Source organism: Capricornis sumatraensis, chromosome 12 (genome assembly GCF_032405125.1).
Source record: "Capricornis sumatraensis isolate serow.1 chromosome 12, serow.2, whole genome shotgun sequence".
Classification (NCBI taxonomy): domain Eukaryota; kingdom Metazoa; phylum Chordata; class Mammalia; order Artiodactyla; family Bovidae; genus Capricornis; species Capricornis sumatraensis.
In genome coordinates this window covers 30,343,671-30,368,634 of record NC_091080.1, presented here as the reverse complement: position 1 = coordinate 30,368,634, position 24,964 = coordinate 30,343,671, and the positions used below count along the sequence as shown (strand labels likewise).

The 24,964-nt window shown below is 48.2% G+C and overlaps 1 protein-coding gene across 1 annotated transcript in view; it reads left to right on the top strand.

Moving 5' to 3' along the window:
• Nucleotides 1-24,338, top strand: part of LOC138089015 (guanylate cyclase soluble subunit beta-2-like) — a 58,039-nt gene extending 33,701 nt beyond the window's left edge. Inside the window, 9 exon segments of the mRNA XM_068984348.1 lie at nucleotides 3,859-3,905; nucleotides 3,907-4,105; nucleotides 4,108-4,179; nucleotides 5,804-5,952; nucleotides 6,711-6,857; nucleotides 10,705-10,850; nucleotides 13,789-13,940; nucleotides 15,973-16,115; nucleotides 24,219-24,338. Of these exon segments, the coding sequence (XP_068840449.1) occupies nucleotides 3,859-3,905; nucleotides 3,907-4,105; nucleotides 4,108-4,179; nucleotides 5,804-5,952; nucleotides 6,711-6,857; nucleotides 10,705-10,850; nucleotides 13,789-13,940; nucleotides 15,973-16,115; nucleotides 24,219-24,338 (1,175 nt within the window).
• The last annotated feature ends 626 nt before the right edge of the window (nucleotides 24,339-24,964 follow it).

The window sequence follows — 24,964 nt, the reverse complement described above, 5'->3', positions numbered from 1 at the left end:
TCAGTAGTTCACAAGGGTTCCAATCTGTCTGCTTTCTCATGGATATGTGTTCTTTTCTGTTACTGTTTGTTTCTGGTTTTGGTGTTTGTTTTTTTTTTTTTAATAATAGTATCCTAATGGGTATGAGTCCCTTGGACTGCAAGGAGATCCAACCAGTCCATTCTGAAGGAAATCAGCCCTGGGATTTCTTTGGAAGGAATGATGCTAAAGCTGAAACTCCAGTACTTTGGCCACCTCATGCGAAGAGTTGACTCATTGGAAAAGACTCTGATGCTGGGAGGGATTGGGGGCAGGAGGAGAAGGGGACGACAGAGGATGAGGTGGCTGGATGGCATCACTGACTCGATGGACGCGAGTCTGAGTGAACTCTGGGAGTTGGTGATGGACAGGGAGGCCTGGCGTGCTGCGATTCATGGGGTCGCGAAGAGTCGGACACGACTGAGCGACTGAACTGAACTGAATGGGTATGAAGTGGTATCTCACCGTGGTTTTAGTTTGCATTTCCCTAACAATTAGTGATGTTCAGTGCCATTTGTATATCTTCTTCGGAGAAATGTCTATTCAAATTATTTGCCCATTTCTCAATCAGGTTGTTTGGATTTTATTGTTGTGTTGTAAGAGTTCTTCATGTATTCCAGATATTAACCCCTTATCATTTGCAAATATTTTCTCCCACCCTGTGGGTTTTCTTTTCACTCTGTCGATTGTATTGTTGGCACACAAGGTGTTAATTTTTATATTCTCCAATTTACCTATTTTTCCTTTTGTTGCCTGTGGTTTTGCTGTCACATCAGAGAAATCATTGCCAAATCCAACGTCATGAAGCTTTTCTTATGATTTCTTCTAAGGGTTTTATTGGTTTAGCTCTTACATTTCGTCTTTGACCCATTTTGAATTAATTTTTTAACATGCTACAAGGCGCACATACTTTGAGCTTTCTGTTGGACTAGTAGGTATTGTAGGCAAAAACACAGGCAGAGTGGTGGGGACATCTGAGACGAAAATGACATGTTCTGGGAACCCTGATTGAACTTTAGAGTGGAATGATGGGAGAAGAGCTGCTGAGATGAGGACTTGAGCTTTATCCAGTAGTTGGAGACATTTTTTACGTGTCTACCGTGATCAGATTTGAGATTTAGAATGGTCATTCTGGAGCCACGTGAAGGATGGACCAGGGGTGTTGAGAAGATGGAGGCTGGGAGGCCAGGGGATGCCGCCCCTGGAGAGCAGGAGGGAAGCTCAGAGTGCTGAGTGCAGCCAAGCAGGGACCCTGGGGTGCTGACGGGGGAACAGACTCATGAGGGAGTTAAGGCAGAAACTGGTGTTAAGGACTATAAACTGTCACAATTTAGAGGGCAATTTGGCAATATGTATCAAAAATCTTAAAATGAGCATATTTTTTGCCTAAGAGTATATCCTTTAACAAAATAGCCACAATTATGCACAATGACGTACTTCAAGGTTCAGTTCAGTTCAGTCGCTCAGTCGTGTCCGACTCTTTGCGATCCCATGAATCGCAGCACGCCAGGCCTCCCTGTCCATCACCATCTACTGGAGTTCACTCAAACTCATGTCCATCGAGTCGGTGATGCCATCCAGCCATCTCATCCTCTGTCGTCCCCTTTTCCTCCTGCCCCCAATCCCTCCCAGCATGAGTCTTTTCCAATGAGTCAACTCTTCACATGAGGTGCCCAAAGTACTGGAGTTTCAGCTTCAGCATCATTCCTTCCAAAGTAATCCCAAGGCTGATCTCCTTCAGAATGGACTGGTTGGATCTCTTTGCAGTCCAAGGGACTCTCAAGAGTCTTCTCCAACACTGCAGTTCAAAAGCATCAATTCTTCGGCACTCAGCTTTCTTCACAGTCCAACTCTCACATCCATACATGACCACTGGAAAAACCATAGCCTTGACTAAACGGACCTTTGTTGGCAAAGTAATGTCTCTGCTTTTGAATATGCTATCTAGGTTGTTCATAACTTTTCTTCCAAGGAGTAAGCGTCTTTTAATTTCATGACTGCAGTCACCATCTACAGTGATTTTGGAGCCCAAAAAGATAAAGTCTGACACTGTTTCTACTGTTTCCCCATCTATTTCCCATGAAGTGATGGGACTGGATGCCATGATCTTAGTTTTCTGAATGTTGAGCTTTAAGCCAACTTTTTCACTCTCCACTTTCACTTTCATCAAGAGGCTTTTTAGTTCCTCTTCACTTTCTGCCATAAGGGTGGTGTCATCTGCATATCTGAGGTTATTGATATTTCTCCCGGAAATCTTGATTCCAGCTTGTGTTTCTTCCAGCCCAGCGTTTCTCATGATGTACTCTGCATGTAAGTTAAATAAGCAGGGTGACAATATACAGCTTTGACGTACTCCTTTTCCTATTTGGAACCAGTTTGTTGTTCCATGTCCAGTTCTAACTGTTTCTTCCTGACCTGCATATAGGTTTCTCAAGAGACAGGTCAGGTGGTCTGGTATTCCCATCTCTTTCAGAATTTTCCACAGTTTATTGTGATCCACACAGTCAAAGGCTTTGGCATAGTCAGTAAAGCAGAAATAGATGTTTTTCTGGAACTCTCTTGCTTTTTCCATGATCCAGTGGTTGTTGGCGATTTGATCTCTGGTTCCTCTGCCTTTTCTAAAAGCAGCTTGAACATCAGGGAGTTCATGGTTCATGTATTGCTGAAGCCTGGCTTGGAGAATTTTGAGCATTGCTTTACTAGTGTGTGAGATGAGTGCAATTGTGCAGTAGTTTGAGCATTCTTTGGCATTGCCTTTCTTTGGGATTGGAATGAAAACTGACCTTTTCCAGTCCTGTGGCCACTGCTGAGTTTTCCAAATTTGCTGGCATATTGAGTGTAGCACTTTCACAGCATCATCTTCCAGGATTTGAAATAGTGCAACTGGAATTCCATCACCTCCACTAGCTTTGTTCATAGTGATGCTTTCTAAGGCCCACTTGACTTCACATTCCAGGATGTCTGGCTCTAGGTGAGTGATCACACTCAGTATTTCAAGGTAGTTCACTGTATATGGAATGATGAAATAGATATAATATAATCAATATTAGCTTATTGCTTAAATACAGTATGACTCATGTACCCAGCAAACAGTGACACCTATATATATTTAATGCTATGAAAGAATATCTATTATAGAATTTAAGTGAAAAATTGAGCTTACTCAAAGAAGATGGCTGATAATCCCATTTTGGGGGAGTGAAAAGATATACCTCCAAATATTAACAGCAATTATCAGTGGTGTGATTGTGGGTGATTTTTATTATTTTCTTCCACTTTTTTGCATTTTCTGCAGTGAATGTCTACTGCTTTTATAATAAGAGAATAGACATAAATTGTTAAAAGTAATAGGTATCTTGAGTCCAGAAAGCAAGGTTTTTCCATAAATTCACTGTGGGAGTGCAGTTGGGGCATGCTGACGCCAGCATCCAAGGGTTGAGTGAAAGTCCTAAAGGAGAGATGGAAAGAGGTAGGAGAAATCTAAGTGAAAGCAGGGTCAGAAAAGTCCCCAGAAGTGAGATAGATTCCAGGAAGCAGGATTAACTCTACACCCTTAAATGGCAGAAGGGCCCAGTGAGGAAAAGACTTGTGTTATAGGAAAGGTAGTTTGGAGGTCATGGACGGGGGTCCCTTCAAGGTTAGAAAAGCAGCGGTGGAGAGAGCTGCTGTGGACAGAGGGGGAGTGCAGGACGTGGAGACAGGAAGAAAGGAGAGGACTTTCAGGACCTTCACGGAGAGGGGAGGAGCGCGACTGAGCCGTGTGAGCAGGGCGGGCCGTGGGGGTGGCGGTCGGGCGCCGTGTGCCCTGCCGCCGTGTCCCATCTCTCTCCCGGGCGGAAGGCCAGATGATCTGGACGGAGCCCCTGCGCCGCGTGTTGTACCTGTGGCTCCCCCAGGCTCCGCAGCCTGCAGGAGCTGGAGGAGCGCCAGATGCACCTCTCCGACATCGCCCCCCACGACCCCACCAGGGACCTCATCCTCCTCAACCAGCAGCGCCTGGCGGAGATCGAGCTGTCCAACCAGCTGGAGAGGAAGGAGGAGGAGCTGCGGGTCCTCTCCACGCACTTGGCCGCAGAAAAGAAGAAGACCAGACCTTGCTGTACGCCATGCTGCCTGAGCACGTGGCCAACCAGCTGAAGGAGGGCAGGAAGGTCGCCGCAGGTGAGATGTGCCGGCCCCGCACAGGGCGCCTTGCTGGCTGGGGGCGCCCGCTCTGAAACCAGGCAGATCAAGATTTGGAGTCTGTCTCCATCGCTTGTTAGCAACTGTGGTCTTGGGCTCATTACTTAAGCTCCATAGCCTAGCTTTCTTCTTTCTACCTTGAGAATAATAATAGTGACCATATAGGGTTCTTCACCACAATTGGAAATGACGTGGTAATGAAAGTGTCAGTGGCTCAGTCGTGTCTGACTCCGTAACCCCATGGATTGTAGCTGGCCAGGCTCCTCTGCCCATGGAATTCTCCAGGCAAGAATACTGGAGTGGGCAGCCCTTCCCTTCTCCAGGGGATCTTCCCAACCCAGGGATGGAACCTGACCCAGGTCCCCAGCATCCAGGTCTCCCACATTGCAGGCAGATTCTTCACTGTCTGAGCCACTAGGGAAGCTGATACATTCACGCTAAATAAATAAAGGGATGTCCCTAAGGACCATTCTGGGATAGCAAGCTTTTTCTAGAGGGAAGGCGGCCATGTTTATTCCGAACTCACTTTCCGCTGGTCACCAGCGAGTGTTCATTTCACCAGGCAAGCATGGGAAGCTGAGTGCCAAGGTGCTGTCCTGGGTGCTGGGACTCAAAGAAGCTTATAGTCTTGTGAGTTTGACTGGTACCTACAAAATACATTAATGGGGGTGACCGAAAAAAAGGAAATTTATGTGCATTAAGGAGAAGTTATCTTGCCAGGATCTCTGTTAGATAGGTTATATATGCTCTCTCATTTAATTTTCTGAACATTTCCAGAAGGGAGGTGTTATTAGCTAAAAGGGTGGAACAAGTTCACTCCAGTTAATGAGTAAAAGAGCAGGAAACCGATCAGAAGTCCATTTAACTCCAAATTTCGTCCTTCTTTCCCCACCATGGAAGTTACTCTGGAAATATAGATAACACAGAAATTCATGGTTTATAAATGTCAGAAGAGAAAGAGACAGGGGTTAGGTGTGGGGGTGAAGGCTGATATATAGAGTGTGGCACCTGAGTTGGGCCGCCTTGAGTTCTGCCAAAAAAAAATAAGGAAAAGCATTTCAAGTGAATGGCACAGCAAGAATCAAGGTAAGGCACTCTGATGGTAAACACGGCAGGGTGTTGTACCTGGAACACAGGGGTACATGGTGAAGGGTTGCCTGCTGAGTTCTGAGCGGGTGTCTCTCTGGTAATAATCTCCCCTCCATGGAACTTTCCCTTCCCTTTGTGTCTTCTGTGGTTCAGGCTTTGCTTTAACTCACCGACCTCTCTGTAAGCCTGTGTCCACCCAGACCATCCTGACATCCCCTGGTGCTCTGCACATCCTATTAAGTGTTTGTTTGCACTCTGCTTCCCTAGACTAGGCACTCCTTATGGGCAAGGACTCCTGTTTGCTTCATATCATACGATTCCACCAGCACGATGACCAGCTCATAACAGACACGCAGCAGATGTCTGGTGGGTGGATGGTAAATGATGATGCGGACCTGCTTCCTTCTCCCTGCGCCACAGTCAAATTTGGTTCCTAAAGGCTACTTGAATCCAGAATTAATAGAACTATTATTCTACATCCTTGGCTCTCCCTGACATCTGGTTTATGTTGCAGGAGAATTTAAAACCTGCATGATTCTCTTCAGTGACGTGGTGACGTTTACGAACATCTGTGCTGCCTGCGAACCTATCCAGATAGTGAACATGCTGAATTCAATGTACTCCAAGTTCGACAGGTTAACCAGCGTCCATGAGGTCTACAAAGTAAGCATGTGGTGCCCTGGGCTGTGTGTGTCCCTGTGTGTCGGGGCAGGGTGCGTACCTGGTGCTGGGTCTTCATTTTTCCTCTCCCCTCACTAGTCTAGGGTTTGGTGTGGATGCCAGAGGGGATGGGAGGAAGAGCTAAAAATTTAAATTTTTCAAAAATCCTTCTATACTGCCCAGTGGTAAGTTTGCCTTCAAGAGGCATACTGTTTTCCCAGAGAATACTATGCCTTCATTTCAGCAGCCAGTCTAACCTAAATGTGTATCTAATATATAGCGTTATATGTGGCTCTAATAGACAGACAGCTTGGTCCTCTCTGGGACTTGCCTCTGCCAAAAGCAGAAAGAACTTTTGGCTCCCTTGTGGCATCTCTTGAGTCATTTTTTTTTCTCACCTCACCCTCCCTCATGCCCCTCACATCCATAAAAAATAACCACCAGCTTTTAATATGGTCCTTCTATCAATGTGTGTGTGTTAGTCACCCAATTATGTCTGGCTCTTTGTGACCCCAGGGACTGTAGCCCACCAGACTCCTCTGTCCATGGGATTTTTCAGGCAAGAATACTGAAGTGGGTGGCCAGTTCCTTCTCCCGGGGCCGGGGTGGGGGAGGTGTGGTCTTCCCAACCCAGGGATCAAACCTGGTTCTCCTGCATTTGCAGGCAGGTTCTTTACCAGAGATTGACAAAAACATATGTAGTGTTATATTTAGCGCATTAAGAAAACCCTCTGAATTCCCTCTTATTTCCCCCCTCATAGGTGGAAACAATAGGAGACGCTTATATGGTGGTGGGGGGTGTACCAGTGCCTGTTGGAAGCCACGCTCAGAGGGTAGCGAACTTTGCCTTGGGGATGATGATTTCCGCAAAAGAAGTGATGAATCCTGTTACCGGGAAACCCATCCAGGTAAAGAGCAACCGAGTTCTTTGCTTAATACCAGTTACCTCACACAGTATAGTAGAATTCTATTAGTCTGCTTGGATGGCTCCTGGGTATGTGACATAATTGAAATGCATCATTTCTCCCAACTTGTCTCTTCTCTTGCATAAAGTAACAGAGATATTAGGGTGTTGTTGCCTCTGCTGCTGCTAAATCGCTTCAGTTGTGTCCGACTCTGTGCGACCCCATAGATAGAGGCCCACCAGGCTCCTCTGTCCTTGGGATTCTCCAGGCAAGAATACTAGAGTGGGTTCCCATTTCCTTCTCCAGGTTATTGCCTCAGCTTTTCCCTAATTTGAGAAGAGGCTTCAGAGTTCGGGGTTATGATGGGGTTAATGCAGGCTTCCTTTGTCCCTAATCCTGGCTTAGTTGTATCTCCATCCTTAGGAAGCCAGCTCGTTTCCAATTCCTGCCTTTTTGCTCGAGCATTTTCAACAAGTGGTTCAGGTTGACTAAACAGCCAAGTTCTCTTTGCTTAGGAAAGTTGTGTATCCGACATGCTGTCTGACGGGTTCGGAACTCAGGCTGAGGTGTGAAACTGCCTCCAGCCAGCAGGCCAGACACCGTGGTGCCGTAAGATATTCACAATAGCTTTCCCTCCAGCACGTGGCCACGAGCGAGACATCTGCTCGCCTTTCTCACAGGAACACAGGAAGCTGCTTTTCCAAGTATGGAAGTTTGTTCACACTATAAAAGTTGGACGCTTTTTATGATGAAAAGTAAATGCCATCTTCTGTCTGCTCGGCTGAGCCCAGCGGTCCCGAGGTGGTCTGGAACAGTCTCTGTCCTCTAAAAATCAAAGTCCCTTCGCAGCTCCTGTCAATCAGATCTGTGCAATCAACTAAACAGCCAGCTAAAAACAAAGCCGGCTATAAGATGGAGTAGGATTTTCCCTAGCGATAGCCCCTGTGTAGGGGATTCTGAAATGTGCCACGTTCACCATCCCCTTAACGATTTAGAAGCTGCGGAGCACTGCAGGCACTGGTAGTGGTGTCTGTGGCAGTCTTCAGAGCAAAAGCTGGTCACACGTCACGTCCATGATACTGGCCCACTGCAGACACACAGAGACAGCTGTTGTGTAAAACCCCCCATGTCATAAATAAAAAATCAGGAAGGGAAGTAATGAGAGAGAAGAGACAAGAAGGTCAGAAATGAGCTAAGTGTTTTGGTTAAAGAATTCTAATGAAAGCCATGCGCACGTTTGTGCATGCTAAATCCTTCCGGTCATGTCCAACTCTGTGCAGCTCTATGGACTGTAGCCCCCAGGCTCCTCTGTCCGTGGGATTCCCCAGGCAAGAATACTGGAGTGGGTTGCCATGCCCTCCTCCAGGGGATCTTCCTGAACCAGGGATCGAACTCGTGTCTCTTATGTCTCCTGCACTGGCAGGCAGGTTCTTTACCATTAGCGCCACCTAAAAACCCCCAATGAAAGCCGCTGAAGAATATGGAAAATACACTGTTGTGTAAATAGAGTGTCTGTTTGCGAAAGAGGCATGGCAACAGAGATGGTAATAGTGCTACACCAATATGATTGAAAACGAACAATGAATTCCTGGAAACTTGCAGAGTGGACTTACCAAGGGGGGGAAGAAAAAGAGGAAAAGATGTTATCAATTCTAAGGATAGAAATAGGGAATAGGGACTTCCCTGGTGGTCCAGTGGCTAAGACTTCATGCTCCCAATGCAGGGGGCCTGGATTCAGTCCCTGGTTAGGGAACTAGATCTCACATGCAGCAACTAAAGATCCCATATGTGCAACTGAGACCTGGCACAGCCAAATAAATAAATATTAAAAAAAAAAAGAATAGTGACATAGGAGTCTCATTAAATATCCACCAGAAACTGCATATCATGTGAGTTTATTTAAGGAAGTAGAGGAAAGGGCTGGAGACATCCTCTCCCTTAAAATTAATACTCATTGAGATCTTTCATTCTGTCACTTGTGAAGCCTATAATCCACATTTGCTGAGGTCACCCTTGCATGAAAGTAAGGTGCTTTAAAGGATTCAGAGAAAAGAGTTTAAAATCTTATTTTAAGGAAAAGAAAATCTGCCATGGAAAGATGAAAAGACAGGTAAACCTGATTGGGATGTAGAAAGCTGCAAGAGAATCTGTTTCCACATGCATGCTCAGTTGTGTCCGACTCTTTGTGACCTCACAGACTATGGCCCACCAGGCTCTTCTGTTCATGGGATTCTCCAGGCAAGAATACTAGAGTGGGTTGCCATGCCCTCCTCCAGGGGATCTTCCCAACCCAGGGAATGAACCCACCTCTTTGTGTTTCCTGCACTGAGGGCAGATTCTTTACTGCTGAGCCACTGGAGTAGTTAAAAAAAAAAAAAATCACATAGAAAAAAATAGAAATGAACTAAATTCTAGAAAGTGGCAAGACCTTTCAAGAGGACACCCATGATGGTTCTTCCCTAGGAGACAGCAGCAGAAATAAGCCACCAAAGGGGAGGCTAAGATGAAACCCATCTAAAGTTTAGTGACATTTTCATGGCCACCTTGGAGCTGGAATGACGGGTTAGAATCCCAGTGAGCTTGACTTTGACAAGTTCTAGCCACAGAGTCTCTAGCCATTTGCCAACATTTTCCCCACAGATCTTCACAAATGCATAGGTCCATTTGGTCAAAGGCTTTGGATAGGGGAGGAGACCTGAGAGAGAGCTCCAGTTCCAGAAGTATATGGGGCCTTCCCAGACACAAGTTGCTGGCCCATGGAAGGGTATTGTTAGGGAAAGGGAACCATGACACATTGCTCCGAGGTACGTACGAAACTCATATGCTGATGCTTTTAATCCCTGCTACCTCATGAAGGTGACTGAATTGGACTGCATTGGCAGATAGGGCCTTATAAGGGGTGAACAAGTCAAAATCAGGCTGTTAGGGTGAATTCTACTCCAATCTGACTGATGTCCTTAATAAGAAGAGAAATTTGGAGACAGGAAGAGATACCAAGGATGTGTACACACAGGGAAGAAAGTGTGAGAACACAGCAAAAAGGCAGCCATCTGCAAGCCAAGGAGAGGGACCTCAGGATCAGACTTGCCGACACCTTGATCTTGGATTTCCAGACTTCAGAACTGTGAGAAAGTAAACTTCTCTTGTCTAAACCACGCAGTTCTGGCATTTTGTTGGCCCCAGCAGACTAATATATTTATCAAAATTTTAAATGTCTGCTTATTAAGGAAAAATGTATATATAAAGTCACAGAATGTCCTCCATGTATAGACCTACCTTGTGATTCAAGAGTTCCATTTCTAGATATTTTCCTAAGAAAAATGGAAAATGTATGTCCATAAAAAGATCTGTATGAGACTGTTCATAACAGCTCCAAATGGGAAATGACCTAAATGATCATGAAGAGAAGCCTGGACTAATACATTGTGATGTAATTCTTACAACAGAATAGTGTTTAGAAGTAAAAGAGTGAACTGCTGATGCACATAATATGGGTGAATCTCAAAAACATGGATTTTCATCAATGAAGTCTGATACGAAACAGAATATGCTACGTGACTCCATGTACGTGAAGTTGGAGAACAGGAAAATTCCTCTTGGGGAGAGGCAATAAGAAAGTAGTGACCTCTGCAGGGAGAGATGGAACTTAACCGGAAAGGGGACGAGATAATTTTGCAAGGTGATGAAGACAGTCTGTGTTTGATTTTGATGGGTGGCTCAGGGGTATTTGCCAAACTGGTGGAGCTAAATACCTTAAAGTCTTTTTTATTTTATGTAAATTATACCTCAACTTAAGAGTAAAAATAAGAGTATTTGATGGTCCCTTTTCAGTCAGGTTCTCTCTGTGCAGATCAGAGTGGGGATCCACACGGGACCAGTCTTGGCAGGTGTTGTGGGGGACAAGATGCCGTGGTACTGCTTGTTTGGCGACACTGTGAACACAGTGGAAAGTCACGGGCTTCCCAGCAAAGTGCATCTCAGCCCCACGACCTACAGGTACCACTTATTCTGCTCCTTGCCCCTTCTTCTTCCAGAAGGTACAGAGTACCTCACAGCTATCAGATGCAGGTAGTCTACTTCCAGCCGTTGCTTGTTTTTGTAAATAAAGGTTTATTGAAACCCAGCCAGGATCTTTATCTTATCCACGGCTGCATTCCTGCTACCACAGCAGAGCTGAGTCGTTGAGCAGCTGAGCAGAGACCGTGGTCCCTAAAGCTGAAAATATTTCCTATCTGGTCTTTTATGAACAAAAAAAGTTTTCTGACCCCTGGTGTAGTGCAGGAAGAAAGAAATATTCACAGATAATTATTTTTAAAGTGTGAGAAGTGCAGTGGTCACGATATGCATGAAACAATACTTACAGTTTGCTGAGAACTTGTTAGAGGCCACAGTCTCTAAGTTCATCAACATAAGTAAGTAAGTGTTAATTGCTCAATCGTTCCTGACTCTTTGTGACCCCATGGACTGCAGCCCATGAGGCTCCTGTGTCCATAAGATTTTCCGGGCAAGGATCCTGGAGTGGGTTGCCATTTTCTTCTCCAGGGGATCTTCCCGACCCAGGGATCGAACCTGGGCCTCCTGCACGGCAGACATCTTTACCGGCTGAACTACAAGGGAAGCCCTCGTCAACATATGTTAATCCATTTACTGTTGCGACAACCCTAGGAAGATATACTATTATCATTCTCATCTACAGATGAGAAAAAAAATCAGGCACAAAGAGGTAATTCACTTGCTTCAGGTCACAAGTTGGCTAGGAAGGAAAATGGCCTGGATATGACCCAGGGAGTCAGGCTTTAACCATCCATTCCCATGCCTGTGGGAATTATTGTGTGTGTTGTGGGGCACGGGAGCCCAGCCCAGTAAGGAGATTCTGTGTGGAGAAGGGAGTTTCCTGAGCTGGGTCTTGAACAAGGAATTCCAGAGCAGAGTTTAGCCCAAACTGGGATACTGGAGTGAATATCCAGCAGTACAAACACAGACGTAGAATCAGGGCTGAGAACTGCAAATGATTTAGCACTGCTGGGGTGGACGCTGTGAGGCAGAGAGTGGGGAGAGCTGTGTGTGCCTCCCTGAGGGGCAGGGCTCACACCGACGGTGAAGAGTGTGAGCCCCTAAGGAGTGTGAGCTTGGACACGACGGCAAGGTCAGGGTCCTGCTTGACACTGACCACTCAAGGCCATGTAAGGGCAGATTTGAGCATCACGAGATGGGAAAGACAAGACTTGTTAAGAGTTTGGTTTGAACCAGAACATTCGTGGGTAGGAATCTGAGGATAAAATCAATTAAATTTGGTAACTGGTAGAAATGGGGTCTGAGAAAGAGGGAGGAGCCTTGACTGTCTCCCAGGTCTCCATCGTGGGCAGCTTGGGCCTGAATCTCATCATCTGAGATGCGACAAAGGAAAAGGGATTCCAGTCCAGGAGGGAGACGATAAGCTCAGGGTTGGAAGTATTGAATCAAAGGAACTGGGAAGCATCTAGAGAGAAGTGGCATTAACTCACTGGGTGAGATTTGGAATCAGGCTGTTGGTTGGGGAACCAGGCTTGGAGTAATAACACAGAGGTGGTTATCCCACCTGCAGAGGGATGCCGCATGAGAAGGACAATGGGGAGAACTAACATTTCACTGGCAGATGGAGGAAGCAGCCATGGAAAAGGCAGGAGAGGCAGAGAATTCAGGAAGAGAAGCACCCTTCTGGCTACTTTTATGGAGGAAGAATGGAACGAAAATATCAACTATAATTGGGCTTCCCCTGGTGGCTCTCTGATGGATTCCATGGCAAGGAGTGAAAAATAGTCAGAGGTGTGGGAACATTATCAGAAGTAACTGTGGTCAGTGAGGGGCAGGGGAATGAATAGACACTGGATTGTGGGTTGAAGGATAAAAGGAATGAGCATTCGTATGGCATTAAAGCAGAAGATGGACAAGTAAGAAGATTTTTACTTCTATTACGGAAATGGCAATCCACTCCAGCACTCTCGCCTGGAAAATCCCATGGATGGAGGAGCCTGATAGGCTACAGTCCGTGGGGTCGCAAAGAGTCAGACACGACTGAGCGACTTCACTCACTAGGATGGAAGAGACCTTAGCAAGCTGGTTAGGCTTAGGGGAGGAGGCAAATGGAGAGGGAGCTGAAGATAAAAGAAGAGGTGGCCCAGGGGCTGGGCCTTGAGGAGGTGGGAATGGATTTTGTGTGGGCACCCTTCAACAAGATACTTCAACCTCTGAAGTTGGGGGAAAGGGCAGGTGTGGTCAATGGGATGAGAAGGCGCAGGGTCTTGGCTCTAAGGGTTGCAGTTTGTGGACAGATCAGGTGAGGGAGTGGGCTTCGCTGGTGGCTCAGTGGTAAAGAATCTGCCTGCTATTCAGGAGACCAGGTTTGATCCCTGGGTTGGGAAGATCCCCTGGAGGAGGGCATGGCAACCCACTCCAGTATTCTTGCCTGGAGAATCCCCATGGACAGAGGAGCCTGGTGGGCTACAGTCCGTAGAGTCCCAAAGAGTCCGACACGATTGAGCAGCTAAACAAGTCACGCAGTAGGATGCACGGTCAGCAGCATGTGGGCGAGGAGCTCAGGTGCCTAATGAGGGGATGTGAGGAGCCTGGTGAAGGTCTGAAATCTCCACGAAACCAGGCAAAGCCAAGGACAAGGGAAGACTGATGAGTGCTAAGCCCTGGCTGGGGCAGCTGACTGTGAACTGGACGTGATGTTAGTCTGCACTGGTCTGTGGTGTGTCTTTGGCATCTCTCCACAGCCAGTAAATACATAAACACTTGCAGTTTCCTAGTCATTCTGCAGCCCCGTCCCTTTGCACAGGCCCCTCCCCGTTCACTTGGGTCTCAGACTTCTCGCACATCATCCTGCCCACTGCAGCCCACTCTTGAGTCACAGCTCTGTGACCTGGGACATCTTTTTCTCTTCTCTGTGCAGAGCCTTGGAGAATCAAGGGTGTGAAATAACCGAGCGGGGTGAAATCGAAGTGAAAGGGAAAGGGAAGATGACCACCTACTTTCTGATACGAAACCTGAAGGCCTCAGAGGATGAGATCATGGGGAAACCTCAGGCTCGACTTGATTCCGAGGGTAAGCAAGAAAAAGAAGCTTCATCAATACTCCTATTGGGTGTTTTTTCCACCAACAACTTCAGCTCTGTTTAGTGGGCTTCCCTGGTGGCTCAGTGGTAAAGAACTCGCGTGCCGATGCAGGAGATGCAGGTTCGATCCCTGGGTCAGGAAGATCCCTTGAAGAAGGAAATGGCAGCCCACTCCAGTGTTCTTGCCTGGTGAATCCCATGGACAGAGGAGCCTGGCAGGCTACAGTCTATGGGGGTCACAAAGAGTCACACGACTTAGCAACTGAACAACAGCAACAAGCATATTTGAGGGCCAGCCTGGGTACCATCCCGCCCACCCCCAGGCTATGACCTTCTACTCAGTCACAGCCCCTGACGAGTCATGGGACCATTGTGCCTGAATCCTCTCTTGCTGACGCACACAGCCTCAAGAGTCCCACATGCGTTCATTTTTAAGGCTCTGCCCTGTCTAAGAAAGGGGCTTTCCCCATCAGCCTGTAGCTGGGGGAGGATTTCAGAGCCTCCCTCTGCTCCTCAGCCTCCAGGGAGGCTCCAGACAGGCTTCCTCTTCACACACTGGAAGGTTCCACCGTCCCCATTGTCTGCTGGCTTCCAAAACTGGGAAGAAAGATAAAATCTGTGACTCACTTGGTTCCAGGAATGGCAAGAGGATGAGTTTAGGTTAAAACTAATCCAGTAGGCAAAGCTTCCTGAATGTTTGAAGCAAACTCATGAAGGAAATGCATTCATTCTGATTGGAACTAATCTTTAGTTGCTCCTGGGGCCTACAGAGAAAAATCTCTAAATCCACAGGTTCCCCATTTATGTAGCTCATTTATGCAGGAGGTCTCTTGGGGATGCATGAATTATGGTTCCTATTTTTAAAAGTGGGGTTATACCAATGGAGAGGGGAATTTGAGAACTGTTTCAATGGCTTTGGTGGCGCTGTCATTCAAATATCAGCTCTCCTTAGTGTGCTTGGGAGCTGTGATTGATTTTGGCCACATTTTATTGCTGGAGACACTTGAGGTAGAAAGATCTAAATGAAAAAGTAGAAAGAGTTTTGGTTAATAAAGACCAGGAGGTACCCTCATTAGAGTTTCTGAATTTCTAGGCTCTGGGTGCCTCGCCCACCTGCACCATCTGTCCTTCTCACCAGCACGTCCTTCCCGAAGGGCGGAGGGCTGTACGGGATAAATTGACTAGGTGTACCTGGCTCCAACCATGGACCACTTCTTCCCATTTTCTCCCTGTAGGGGCGCTTGAGCTGGAAATTAGAGAAACAGGATTCTCTTCCTGGTCTGGGCCAGTAGAATCCAACCCACTTTCAGTTCTGAGCTGGAAACAAAACAGGAATGAGTAAAGGGTCTCTTGGTTGCAGATTTCACGATGGACCCAGAAAAAGAGGAGGAAGAGAGGATGTGAAAAAGGGAAGGGAACAGCCCCTCCCAGACCCCAAACAGTGTGTGTGTGTAAAATGGGAAAAGTCATTCTTTGGGCATAGGTAGTCCCCAGACATGGCTTATAATGGAGGAAAGTCACCCTTCTTCTAGGTGAATGGCAGCCCCAGCCAAACCCCTGGTTAGGAATCTCTGTGCAGAGAAACACAACCCTGTGTGTGGAACCCAGAAGCAGGGGGATCGCCGCCTCTTTTCATGTCCACGCTTCTCTGTATCTCCCTCTCCTTTCCCCCCATCAGCCTAGGATTTCTGATGCTGAGCCTTGGTTGTCAGGCTCTGGGGAGTCTGCCCCTCCTATCCCCATCAGAAACAGGAAGACTGGGATCCCTCAGGAAAGACCCCATGCTGACACTGCTCGGGGTTTGGGGGGACTCGAGAATGTGACCCCTGAACCTCCAGGGGCTGTGTGAGTTTCCCCCTCATAGCCAGATAGGGTTGGACTGGAGGCGTCTCCAGTGTGCAGCGAGGGAGGGGGTCTGGGCACCCTCCGTGTCCTGGGCGTGGTTAGGGGTCCCCAGGGGCTCAAAGAAAGGTCCCACCTTGACCGGTACTCACAGCCTTTCCCCTCACGCCTTTTTCGCAGAAGCAAGTGATCAGGGAAGTCGGGATGGCCAGACTCTGGCTGCCATGAGGTATGCGGACAGCTGGAAGCTGCATGAGAGTGACACGGCCTGTGGGGAGTACCCCAGATGGCTGCAGAACCCTCCAGACTGCACTGGGCCCGAGGCCCGGCTCCCGGGGAAGGGGAGAGGGCCAGAGAGGGGTCCCTGGGCGGGATGCTTCCGATGGTTGTTCTCTGTGTTTTGAGCAAGTTTTTCTCTATGCTCCCCACCCTACCCGCCTCCCCATCCCAAGTGTCCCAAGTAGAGGCCCCCTCATTCTGAAAGGGCCCTTGCTGCCCTCCTCCAAAGAACCTCTAATACTCAGAAAAGCTTATTAGTCCCCATGAACCCACAAAATGAGGTTTCTCCAGACACAGTGCCCTCCATACAAGTCACGTTATACGTCAGTCACATGGCTAATCCCCTAAGAGGTGGGAAGCTTGAATTTCAGAATGGTTATATGATTTATCGAAGGTCCCACAACCAGCGAGTGGGTGAAGCTGGACTCGCCCCTCAGGCTGTCTGTCTGGGGCAGACCATGGGTGCCCTCCCGCGGGAACGCGTGCAGTCAAGGCCCCCAGGTGTAGGCAGCTGCGCGTGGACTTCTTGGCTTCAGGACAGCCATGCTTCTGTCAGATCCTCTGGGTCCCATGTGAGTGGATTTCTGATTGTTGCGTGTGAATAGCAGAAGTGTGGATAAGGAACAGCCCCCACGCTGCAGGTGGATAGGAAACGGTGCTGTGTGAGCCAGAGGCTCCGAGAAATGGAGACCTAGCCCCGGGCTCCTCTGTGGGCGTCGTCACGGTAAGGGCTCCTATCAGGAGCCGCCCATCTGTCAGGATTCCCTCTGAAGGTCAGGCTGTTGGGCCTCGCTCCCTCAGGGACCCCTCTGTTCCCCAATCTCAGGACCCCAGTCGAGGCTTTCCTCACCGATCACGATCACGTCTGCCCTCAGTCTCTCCAGGTTGTTACCTGGGTGTCAAATATGGGAACGCCCTCTGGTGGCTCCCATTTCCCTTGCTCTGGGCTCTGAGGGGCCCCTGCCCCTCTCTCACCTGTGAAAACCCTGGCTCCTGAAGACCCTCCTCAGGTCAGCCTCCCCGGGAGCTGCAGGGGTGAAGAGCTGCGCCCCCCCCCCCAGAGTCCTGAGGCCAGCTGAGAGGTGCCGCCCGCCCACCCCCAGCCATCTCTACGGAGGGGGGCCTTGGTGACCCCCTGGGGTTGGGGGGGTGGGGCAGTCAGTGCAGGACCCAGGCTGCACCCAGGACCTCATTTCCTCATTTGCACGTCAATGACACGCTTTTCTCTCCCTCCCCGCTCGGTATTTGGGTGTTAGATGCGTCAGTGGAGAGACTCCGCAGAGCAATTAAACGGGAGTATTGAGCCGGAGAGAAAATCTTGTGTATTTGACTCAGAGATTTAAGCAACCACCTTTCAGTATTGACTGAAAAATTGGCCTTCCAGCTGCCCCTGCTGGCAGGCTCTTCTGGCATCCCTTCAGACCCCTGTTAATGTGTTTTTTTCAAATTTCAGCTTGCTTCAACTTGTCTCCAAGCTGATTCTCCCGACGATTATTATAATGGGTTCCAGGCTGACCCATATATGGCGCTCAGGCAGGGAGCCCGGGCTCCCCCATAAATCATGGGCTGAGGGTGTCCACTCGCCAAGTTCAGGGCAGGTTAAGTCAGCTCCGAGGACTTCTTACACCAGTTCCTAATTGTCCTGGAGACATGAGTGCTGAAGCTCTCTCTCCTGACTGAGCTCTTAGTAGTCCGCCTGCAGGGGACTCTGCCTTCACATTTAACATGCTCCTTCCCGACGGGAAGAACTTTCCACCGTACACAAACCCTCCACCCTCCATGGGTAATTCTTGGATGGGTTTGTGGTCACTTAATCGTCAGGGTCTTTGCCCCTGGCTTTACAGAGTCTTGAGAATACAAGGGTCTTTCCCAGACCTGTCCCACGAACTGAGGTCCAACTGCTTTGGAGCCAGGCTGACAGACCTGGGCCCTTATTCTTGGCTCCAAAGCTTTTCAGCAGCTTTTCTGAGGCCTTCATAAGCACGGCTGTCACCTTCTCCTCACCCCTTCTGCTGGGGGCTGATGAACAGGCATGGTTATTTTTAACCTCAGGGTTTCTAGACCTTGAGCTGTTAACTCAGCAATGTTCTAAAAGAAGGAAGATCCTGGGAGGTGTAAGTGACCCGGCTTTCTGGGTCAGGGCTAGCCCGTAAAGTCGCTGGTTGTCAGCTTTGGGGTCATAGATGGGGATGCAGCGTCAGAGCTGGGGGTGTGGGGAGGCTGTAGGGGGGCATCAGAGTCACTTGTGGTTGACAATGTAGGTGGCAGAGCCTCATGCCGAGTGTCTCCGCAGGTCCAGAGCAGGGTGTATCCCACCCTGGTTTCTCTGCCATCTCCCCAGGGCAGTCGGATGAGCTGCCAGGCTTCAGAACCACTGTCACAGTGGCGAGGGCATTAGCCCCTAATCAGAATTCCCAGGTCTGCTCCCAGTAACTAGCTGGGTGGCTCTGGGCCACCCTTTTTGCTTCATTTTTCTCATCTGGAGAGCAGGGGTGATAGAACGCCTGCTTTAAGAGGTTGAGGTCGCTTTGAGGAACATGTGAGATGCTGCGCATCATCTGAAAGCTGTAAAGGGCTAAAAGATAAAAAGGTCAAGGATGCCAATTCTTCATCACTTAGGGACTCTATTGTTGAGAATCCTCTCACTTAACAAAGAGGTGAGTCTTGGCACAAAACTCAAGAAGACTGGTTTGCCATACACAGGGAGCTTTAGATCAGCAGGTGTAGCAGAGCCCCATGGAAGTCAGGACCGCTGCCCAGCGTGAGGTGTTACAGGGCCAATAGCAAGTACAGGAGAGGCTGAGGCACACTGAGGACTTGAGAGTCTCTTGGGGAGGTGCAGACTTCCCTGGTGGCGAGATGGCAAACAATCTGCCTGCAATGCAAGAGACCCAGGTTCGATCCCTGGGGTAGAAAGATCCCCTGGAGAAGGTAATGGTGACCCACTCCAGTATTCTTGCCTGGAGAACTCCATGGACAGAGGAGCCTGGCAGGCTAGAGTCCACGGGGTCGCAAAGAGTCTGATACAACTGAGTGACTAACAACAATGACAACATAGGGAAGGTGCAGGTGACGGCAGGAAAGGGCTGAGCAAGGATGGGGCCTCTGTTCTGATCCCTGGAGAATGCAGAGGCTTCCGGAAGCTGGAGATGTCATTCCTCCAGGGCATGGTCTCTCTTGCTCACGGACAGACTTAGGAAGCAGGCGGGTGGGCAATCCTAGATTGGCAACACCTGTCCTAAATGTGGAAGCTCCATCAAGCCCTTTTTATGAACGGGATAAAATTCCCTCACCGATGGTGTCTCCCTCCACAAATATTCCCAGAACCCATGGCTTCTTTCTCTGTTCACACCTACGAACATTATGGTGTGGTCCGCTTGCCTTTTCCTCAGAGCAGGTCAGTCTCTTGGAACATTAACCCTGATAGAACCAAGGGGGAGGAGATGACATGCCCCCCCACACATGGAGACCCTGGAGAGTAAAAGCCGGGGTGGGAGGGACCGGTGAGACGGGAAGGCCAGCAAGCATCCCTGTGCTGGGAAGGACCAGGACTGGGTCCTGGGGAGACCCGATGGCGTCTGACTTCAGGCTCAAGCCAAACCCCCTCCCCTCAGTGGGGGAGAATCAGGATTGAAACCAAGATGTGGTTTCCCATATCTGATTCTGTCTAGGAAGTTAGAAACAGACGCATAAATGCAGACAAGGAATTGTTCTCATTGCAAATGTTAAGAATCCCTTCTTGTGACCCCAAGATAGTCATATCCTTTATGACTCGCAGAGCCCTGCCTGTAACAACCAGGCGATGACCCAAATCCCGTGTATACTCCCCAAGGCAGTGGCAGTCCCCCAAACTGCCCCTCAATATCACTTTGGCACCGCCCTCCCCAGCCAAGTCCATGTTTGACAACACGGCTCGTGTGATGGTTGTTTTCCTAACAGGAAGGTTTCTTCTGCTACCATTCTTTCCATTTAATCCATTCTTAATCTACATTGAAATGGGTTTCTGTGCTGCCTTTAATTACTTATCGGGCCATGTTGGTTTGCTCAACTAAGGCTATTTGTTTATTCATTTACATTATGGAAGGAATATTTAACCATTATCTTTTATAACTAGAAAGTGCAGCTAAAACAAAAGAAGAAAACAAAAGCTTCTCTAATTCCGTCACCCAGAGAGACTATTGTTACAATTTTGGTGGCTATTTTCCCAGACTTGAGTGCATGAGGGTATGTGTATATGTGTGTACATATATACTTTTTTCTTACAGTCCTGGGATTATCACACAGAGATTGTTTTGTAAATTGGCAGGCCATGAATTTCTTTCCTTTGAACACCTAAACATTTCAAAACATTTCGAATTTTGTATGTATATAAAAAAATAATGTGCTTGAAATGGTGCACTTATTTTTGCTCCCTGATGCTACACACCAAAAGCTACATTTCCTTTATATCCAATTGAAACCCCAATTATCTTGTCCTTCTGCCGATCTGTACCACTTCTGTGGTGACCTTGACATCCCGTGAGTCCTGAAGTTGCCTCTGAGTTTTCCAAGGACTCACCTAGTTCATTTAGGTTTGGTATTTAGATTAGAAGATGTACATTGTAATTCTCAATTAGAACACAAAATTAATCAGGATGCTGCATTTCCTAGCTGTGCACAAGAATGCGCATTCAACTGTAGCAACGTGAGGGTCCTACAAGGCAGTCCTCGAGGGCTATGAGCAATGGTTTCATGGGAACAAAGGATGATGGGTGAGTGAGAATTTATCTCAAGTAAACAAGGAAATTCTTCCACCATCCGGGCTGTGGAATTGGATTTGGGTAAAATGTCAAATACATATGTGTAGAGATTCCAAGAGTCTTGCAATTCTGTGCTGACCAATTCTCATTCAACACTGGCAGGCAGCATCATTCAGGTTGGGCCTGTTTAGCTTTCAATAGGCAGTCTCAGCTCTTTCCCCAACACAGTCCTAGTTTGTCATCTTGGTCTAATGATCAAGGAACTTTTCCTCAAGGAGAGAAAGGAAGAGGGGAAAACAGGTTTCATAGGCAGGGAAATGGCAGTAGAAATGGAAGAGGAGGAGGAGGACCACGGTTAAGACATAAGCAAGAAAATGAGACACGTCCAAGTACGATGAGAGAAAACTGCTGTGGATGCAAGAAAAGGAAATTAGAAGTGAAAAGCTAAGTTGTGCATTTTTTTTTTTGATAAGAGAAATTAGGTGTTGCATAAAGGGAAGATTAAGAGGCCTGTAAATGTTATTTCCTAGTGCTGAGTTTACTTCCAAGATTATCTGTGAGAGGTTAAGTCATAAAATATATTTTTCATCATGTTTACAAAAGAAGTCTTGGTGCCATCTCGATGCTGGAGCACCTTAGACACAGAGCCTGAACTGCTGATAGGGAAAGAGACAGTTTTTCTTTGCTGGATTCCCTCTTTTTTTAAAAACAAAACAAAACTCCAGCTCCTTCTTGTTTTTATCAGGGTAACCACTACTTTGGGTATAATTACAAAGACACAGAATACATTCTGTGATCGCAGTACTGCTTTATGGAGATTTACTCTCGCCGGTTCTTATAACATTTCCATGGGTTGAGTAGGAGACGATGTATGGTCTAGGATCCCATTACAGGGGAGGCACAGGGAGAAACTAGATGGGGAGGGTTCAGCCTTTCCTGGTGCTGATGGGCAGCCTGGAGGCTGTGCTACACTTACTAGGGGGAAAAAAAAAACAACACTACAATTTCTGTCTGTAATCAGTTCCTTTTTTTCCTTTATTTGCGATGATGCCCAAACAAAACTGAACTCAGCTTTTTCAAACACACTGTCCTTAACATTTATCCTGAATGTTTCCCTTTTTGAAAAATTCAATTCCTTTTAAAATCATACTTGGGCTTACATGTCAAAGAAAAACAATACTGCAATCAACTCTGTAATTCAAAGTGAAAGGGATAAAGGCTATGTGGAATAATAAAACTAGCAGAGAATTAGCAAAAACAAAGCAAAAATCCCGCCCCATATTGGAATAATTTATTTCCAAAGACCATAAAATCCTGCTGAGCAGGAGTCCGTCTTTTGCGTGTGTGTGTGTGGTTGAGGGGTGGAGTGTGGAGTGGGCTGTACCACAATGCTCAAATGTACCTGTAGTTTATGACATCGTCACCTAGCCAGCTCCGGTCTCAAGTCATACCTTATACTATGCTGAGTTTGAGGGGTTTATAGACCTTATCAGGTTAGCCCCGGCTTCTGCAGGAGTTAAATACTCCATATGAATCATCACTCAGAGTTGCCCCAGTGACATGGTTCTAGATCTGCCAAGTTCTCACCTTATCCTGAGTCTGAGTGAGCCTGGGGACGGGTCCAGTCACCCACATTTTTCCACGTGTGTGTCATCACTTACATTCATTAATGACCGGTCCATTAGCAAATGGAACTTGCCGTCTGATTTCTCTGTGCTGAAAATTGCCCATAGCTTTTAGAATCTAAAAACAGAGGTAATAACCGATCCAGGTTGGGGAGGAAGGGAGACACTGACAGCCCCCAGTGGTGAAGGAAGTCATTCATTCATCTGAGGATAAAAGGCTGGAGACAGAAGCCCCGCCTGCATTTCCTGATTTCTAGACTATTAGAACCTCAAATCAAATACAGGAGCCCCTCTGAACTTGAATGTCTCTAGAACAATGATGAGTGTGAGAAGAGAGAGAGAGAGAAGTGGAAATGATGGACGACTTAAAAATCTTCAATGCAGACGTTTCCCAATGAAATTGCAGGGCAAGCAGGAGATGCGTCTCCACCCAGCCTGCTGGTCTCCATTCCTTCTGAGTCCTGCTCCCTCCCCCTCCTTGCTGAGGCTCACAGTCCTAGGTTCTTTCCCAGTACCTCCTCCATGGGCTCCCCACACTTCAAAATAAGAATTGGCATCTTTGAGTTTGTGCTCTGTGTGGGGCATGATGTACTCACTTCATAGAAGGTATCTGATTGAATTACCACAACGACTCTGGGAGGAGGCTATAACTGCTGCTGTTGTTCAGCTGCGCACTTGTGTTTGACTCTTTGTGACCCCGTGGATTGCAGCACACCAGGCTTCCCTGTCCTTCACTGTTTCCCATAGTTTGCTCAAACTCATGTCCATCGAGTTGGTGATGCCATCCAACCATCTCATCCTCCCTCATCCCCTTCTCTTCCTGCCATCAATCTTTCCCAGCATCAGAGTCTTTTCCAGTGAGTCAGCTCTTTGCATCAGGTCGCCAAAGTATTGGAGCTTCAGCTTCAGCATTTCCCTACTTTTCAGATGAGGACGAACGAGGCCCGGAGAGGGTAGTGATGAGCATTGGCAGCCATGGCTCTGAACCCTGTGCGTGGTGATGCCCAGGCCTCATGTAGACAGTCATGGGGCAGCAGGTCTGGAGGCTTGGGGCTCTTATGAGAGCTGTGCACGAGTCAGGATTTGCTGCTGCTGCTGCTAAGTCACTTCAGTCGTGTCCGACTCTGTGTGACCCCACAGACGGCAGCCCACCAGGTTCCCCTGTCCCTGGGATTGTCCAGGCAAGAACACTGGAGTGGGTTGCCATTTCCTTCTCCCAGGATTTGCTAAGTGGCCAACAAAGTGATACATGTTAGAGCAATAATTGAGCAACAAGGCTGAGGTCTGAATGGACATTTCTGGCCTCAATGGGAAGATGTTCTCGGCCTCAGGAGGTGGTATGGTAACCCCACGGTGCCCACACTGTACCCCAGGGCCAGGCGCAGACAGAACCCCCCTGACCGGGGATTGGTCTGGGGCCAACTGTTCAGCTTACTGCTCTGTCTCGTTTCAGCTTCTGACTGGTCAACACCCAAAGGGAGTCCAGTGGAGGGATGGGAACCCGAGGAGGCAGCAGCCAGACCACGGCCTTCAGCTCAGACAGAGACACGCGGCCTTCCCAGTGGGCCGCTGCCGTCTGGCCTCTGCGCTTTGTTGTGACAGCGAAACATGAACCCCTCAGCTTCATTATCCCCCTGCTCGGTTTAATGGTGACAAAGAAAAGGAACTTCATCTCTCAGCCCAAGACTTCTTAAACTGTGTCTCTTTCTCATTGTCCCTCGGAGAATAAAGGTCTAGAAATGAAACACGATCCTGACAAGTTTGGAAAAATATGCTTTCACAGTCTCGGTTCAAAGCCAGCCCTGTCACTTGGAGACTTCGGGCCGCGTTTGCTCTCTCGGAGGAGAACAAGCGGCTCTCATCACGGCGGTTCCGCCGAGTCCTGGCCTCGGAGCCGTCTTGAGAGGACGCCCTGGCCTCGGAGCCGGTTGTGGGCACGCTCTTGTTCTAAGTGATGGCGGGAGCGGGGAGGATGGGGAAGGAGCCCTGGCCCCTGCTGTTGATAAATCACCCCACAACACAGCCGGGATGTGAAAGGCACTCAGCCAGGGGTTGTGAAAGGAAATCACTTTCATTCCCAGCCCTGGGAATTACATGAAGCCATGGAATAAAAGCTGCCTTCCCCAGAGGTTTTTATGAACGTAAAAGGGAGGAGAAAATGTGAAAATCACCAGAAGGGCAGAGTGAGGAAAGATGGGGAAATGAGGCAGAGTGCGGCCGGCCCACCAGGTCCCTTGTCCCTCTTCAGACTCAAGTTTCCTCCGCTGCTTCTAGCTGCGGCGTGGGGACACCTGGGTGGTGGTGAGTGCTGGACACGCTCTCGGAGGCCTGGGGTGCGGGAGGCTGAGAAGTGGTCCAGGGGTCTCTGCATCTGCCCTTGGTTTTGGTGAAAAGACAAGTATTTTTTAACCCACGTGAAGGGCACCCAGAATTTTGCGATTCATTCTTGCCAGAACCTTACTTGTCCCCAGAGGCATTAACTGTCTTCCGGGAGGGCAGACTTGACTTCTGTGGCCGCCAATCCCGGGA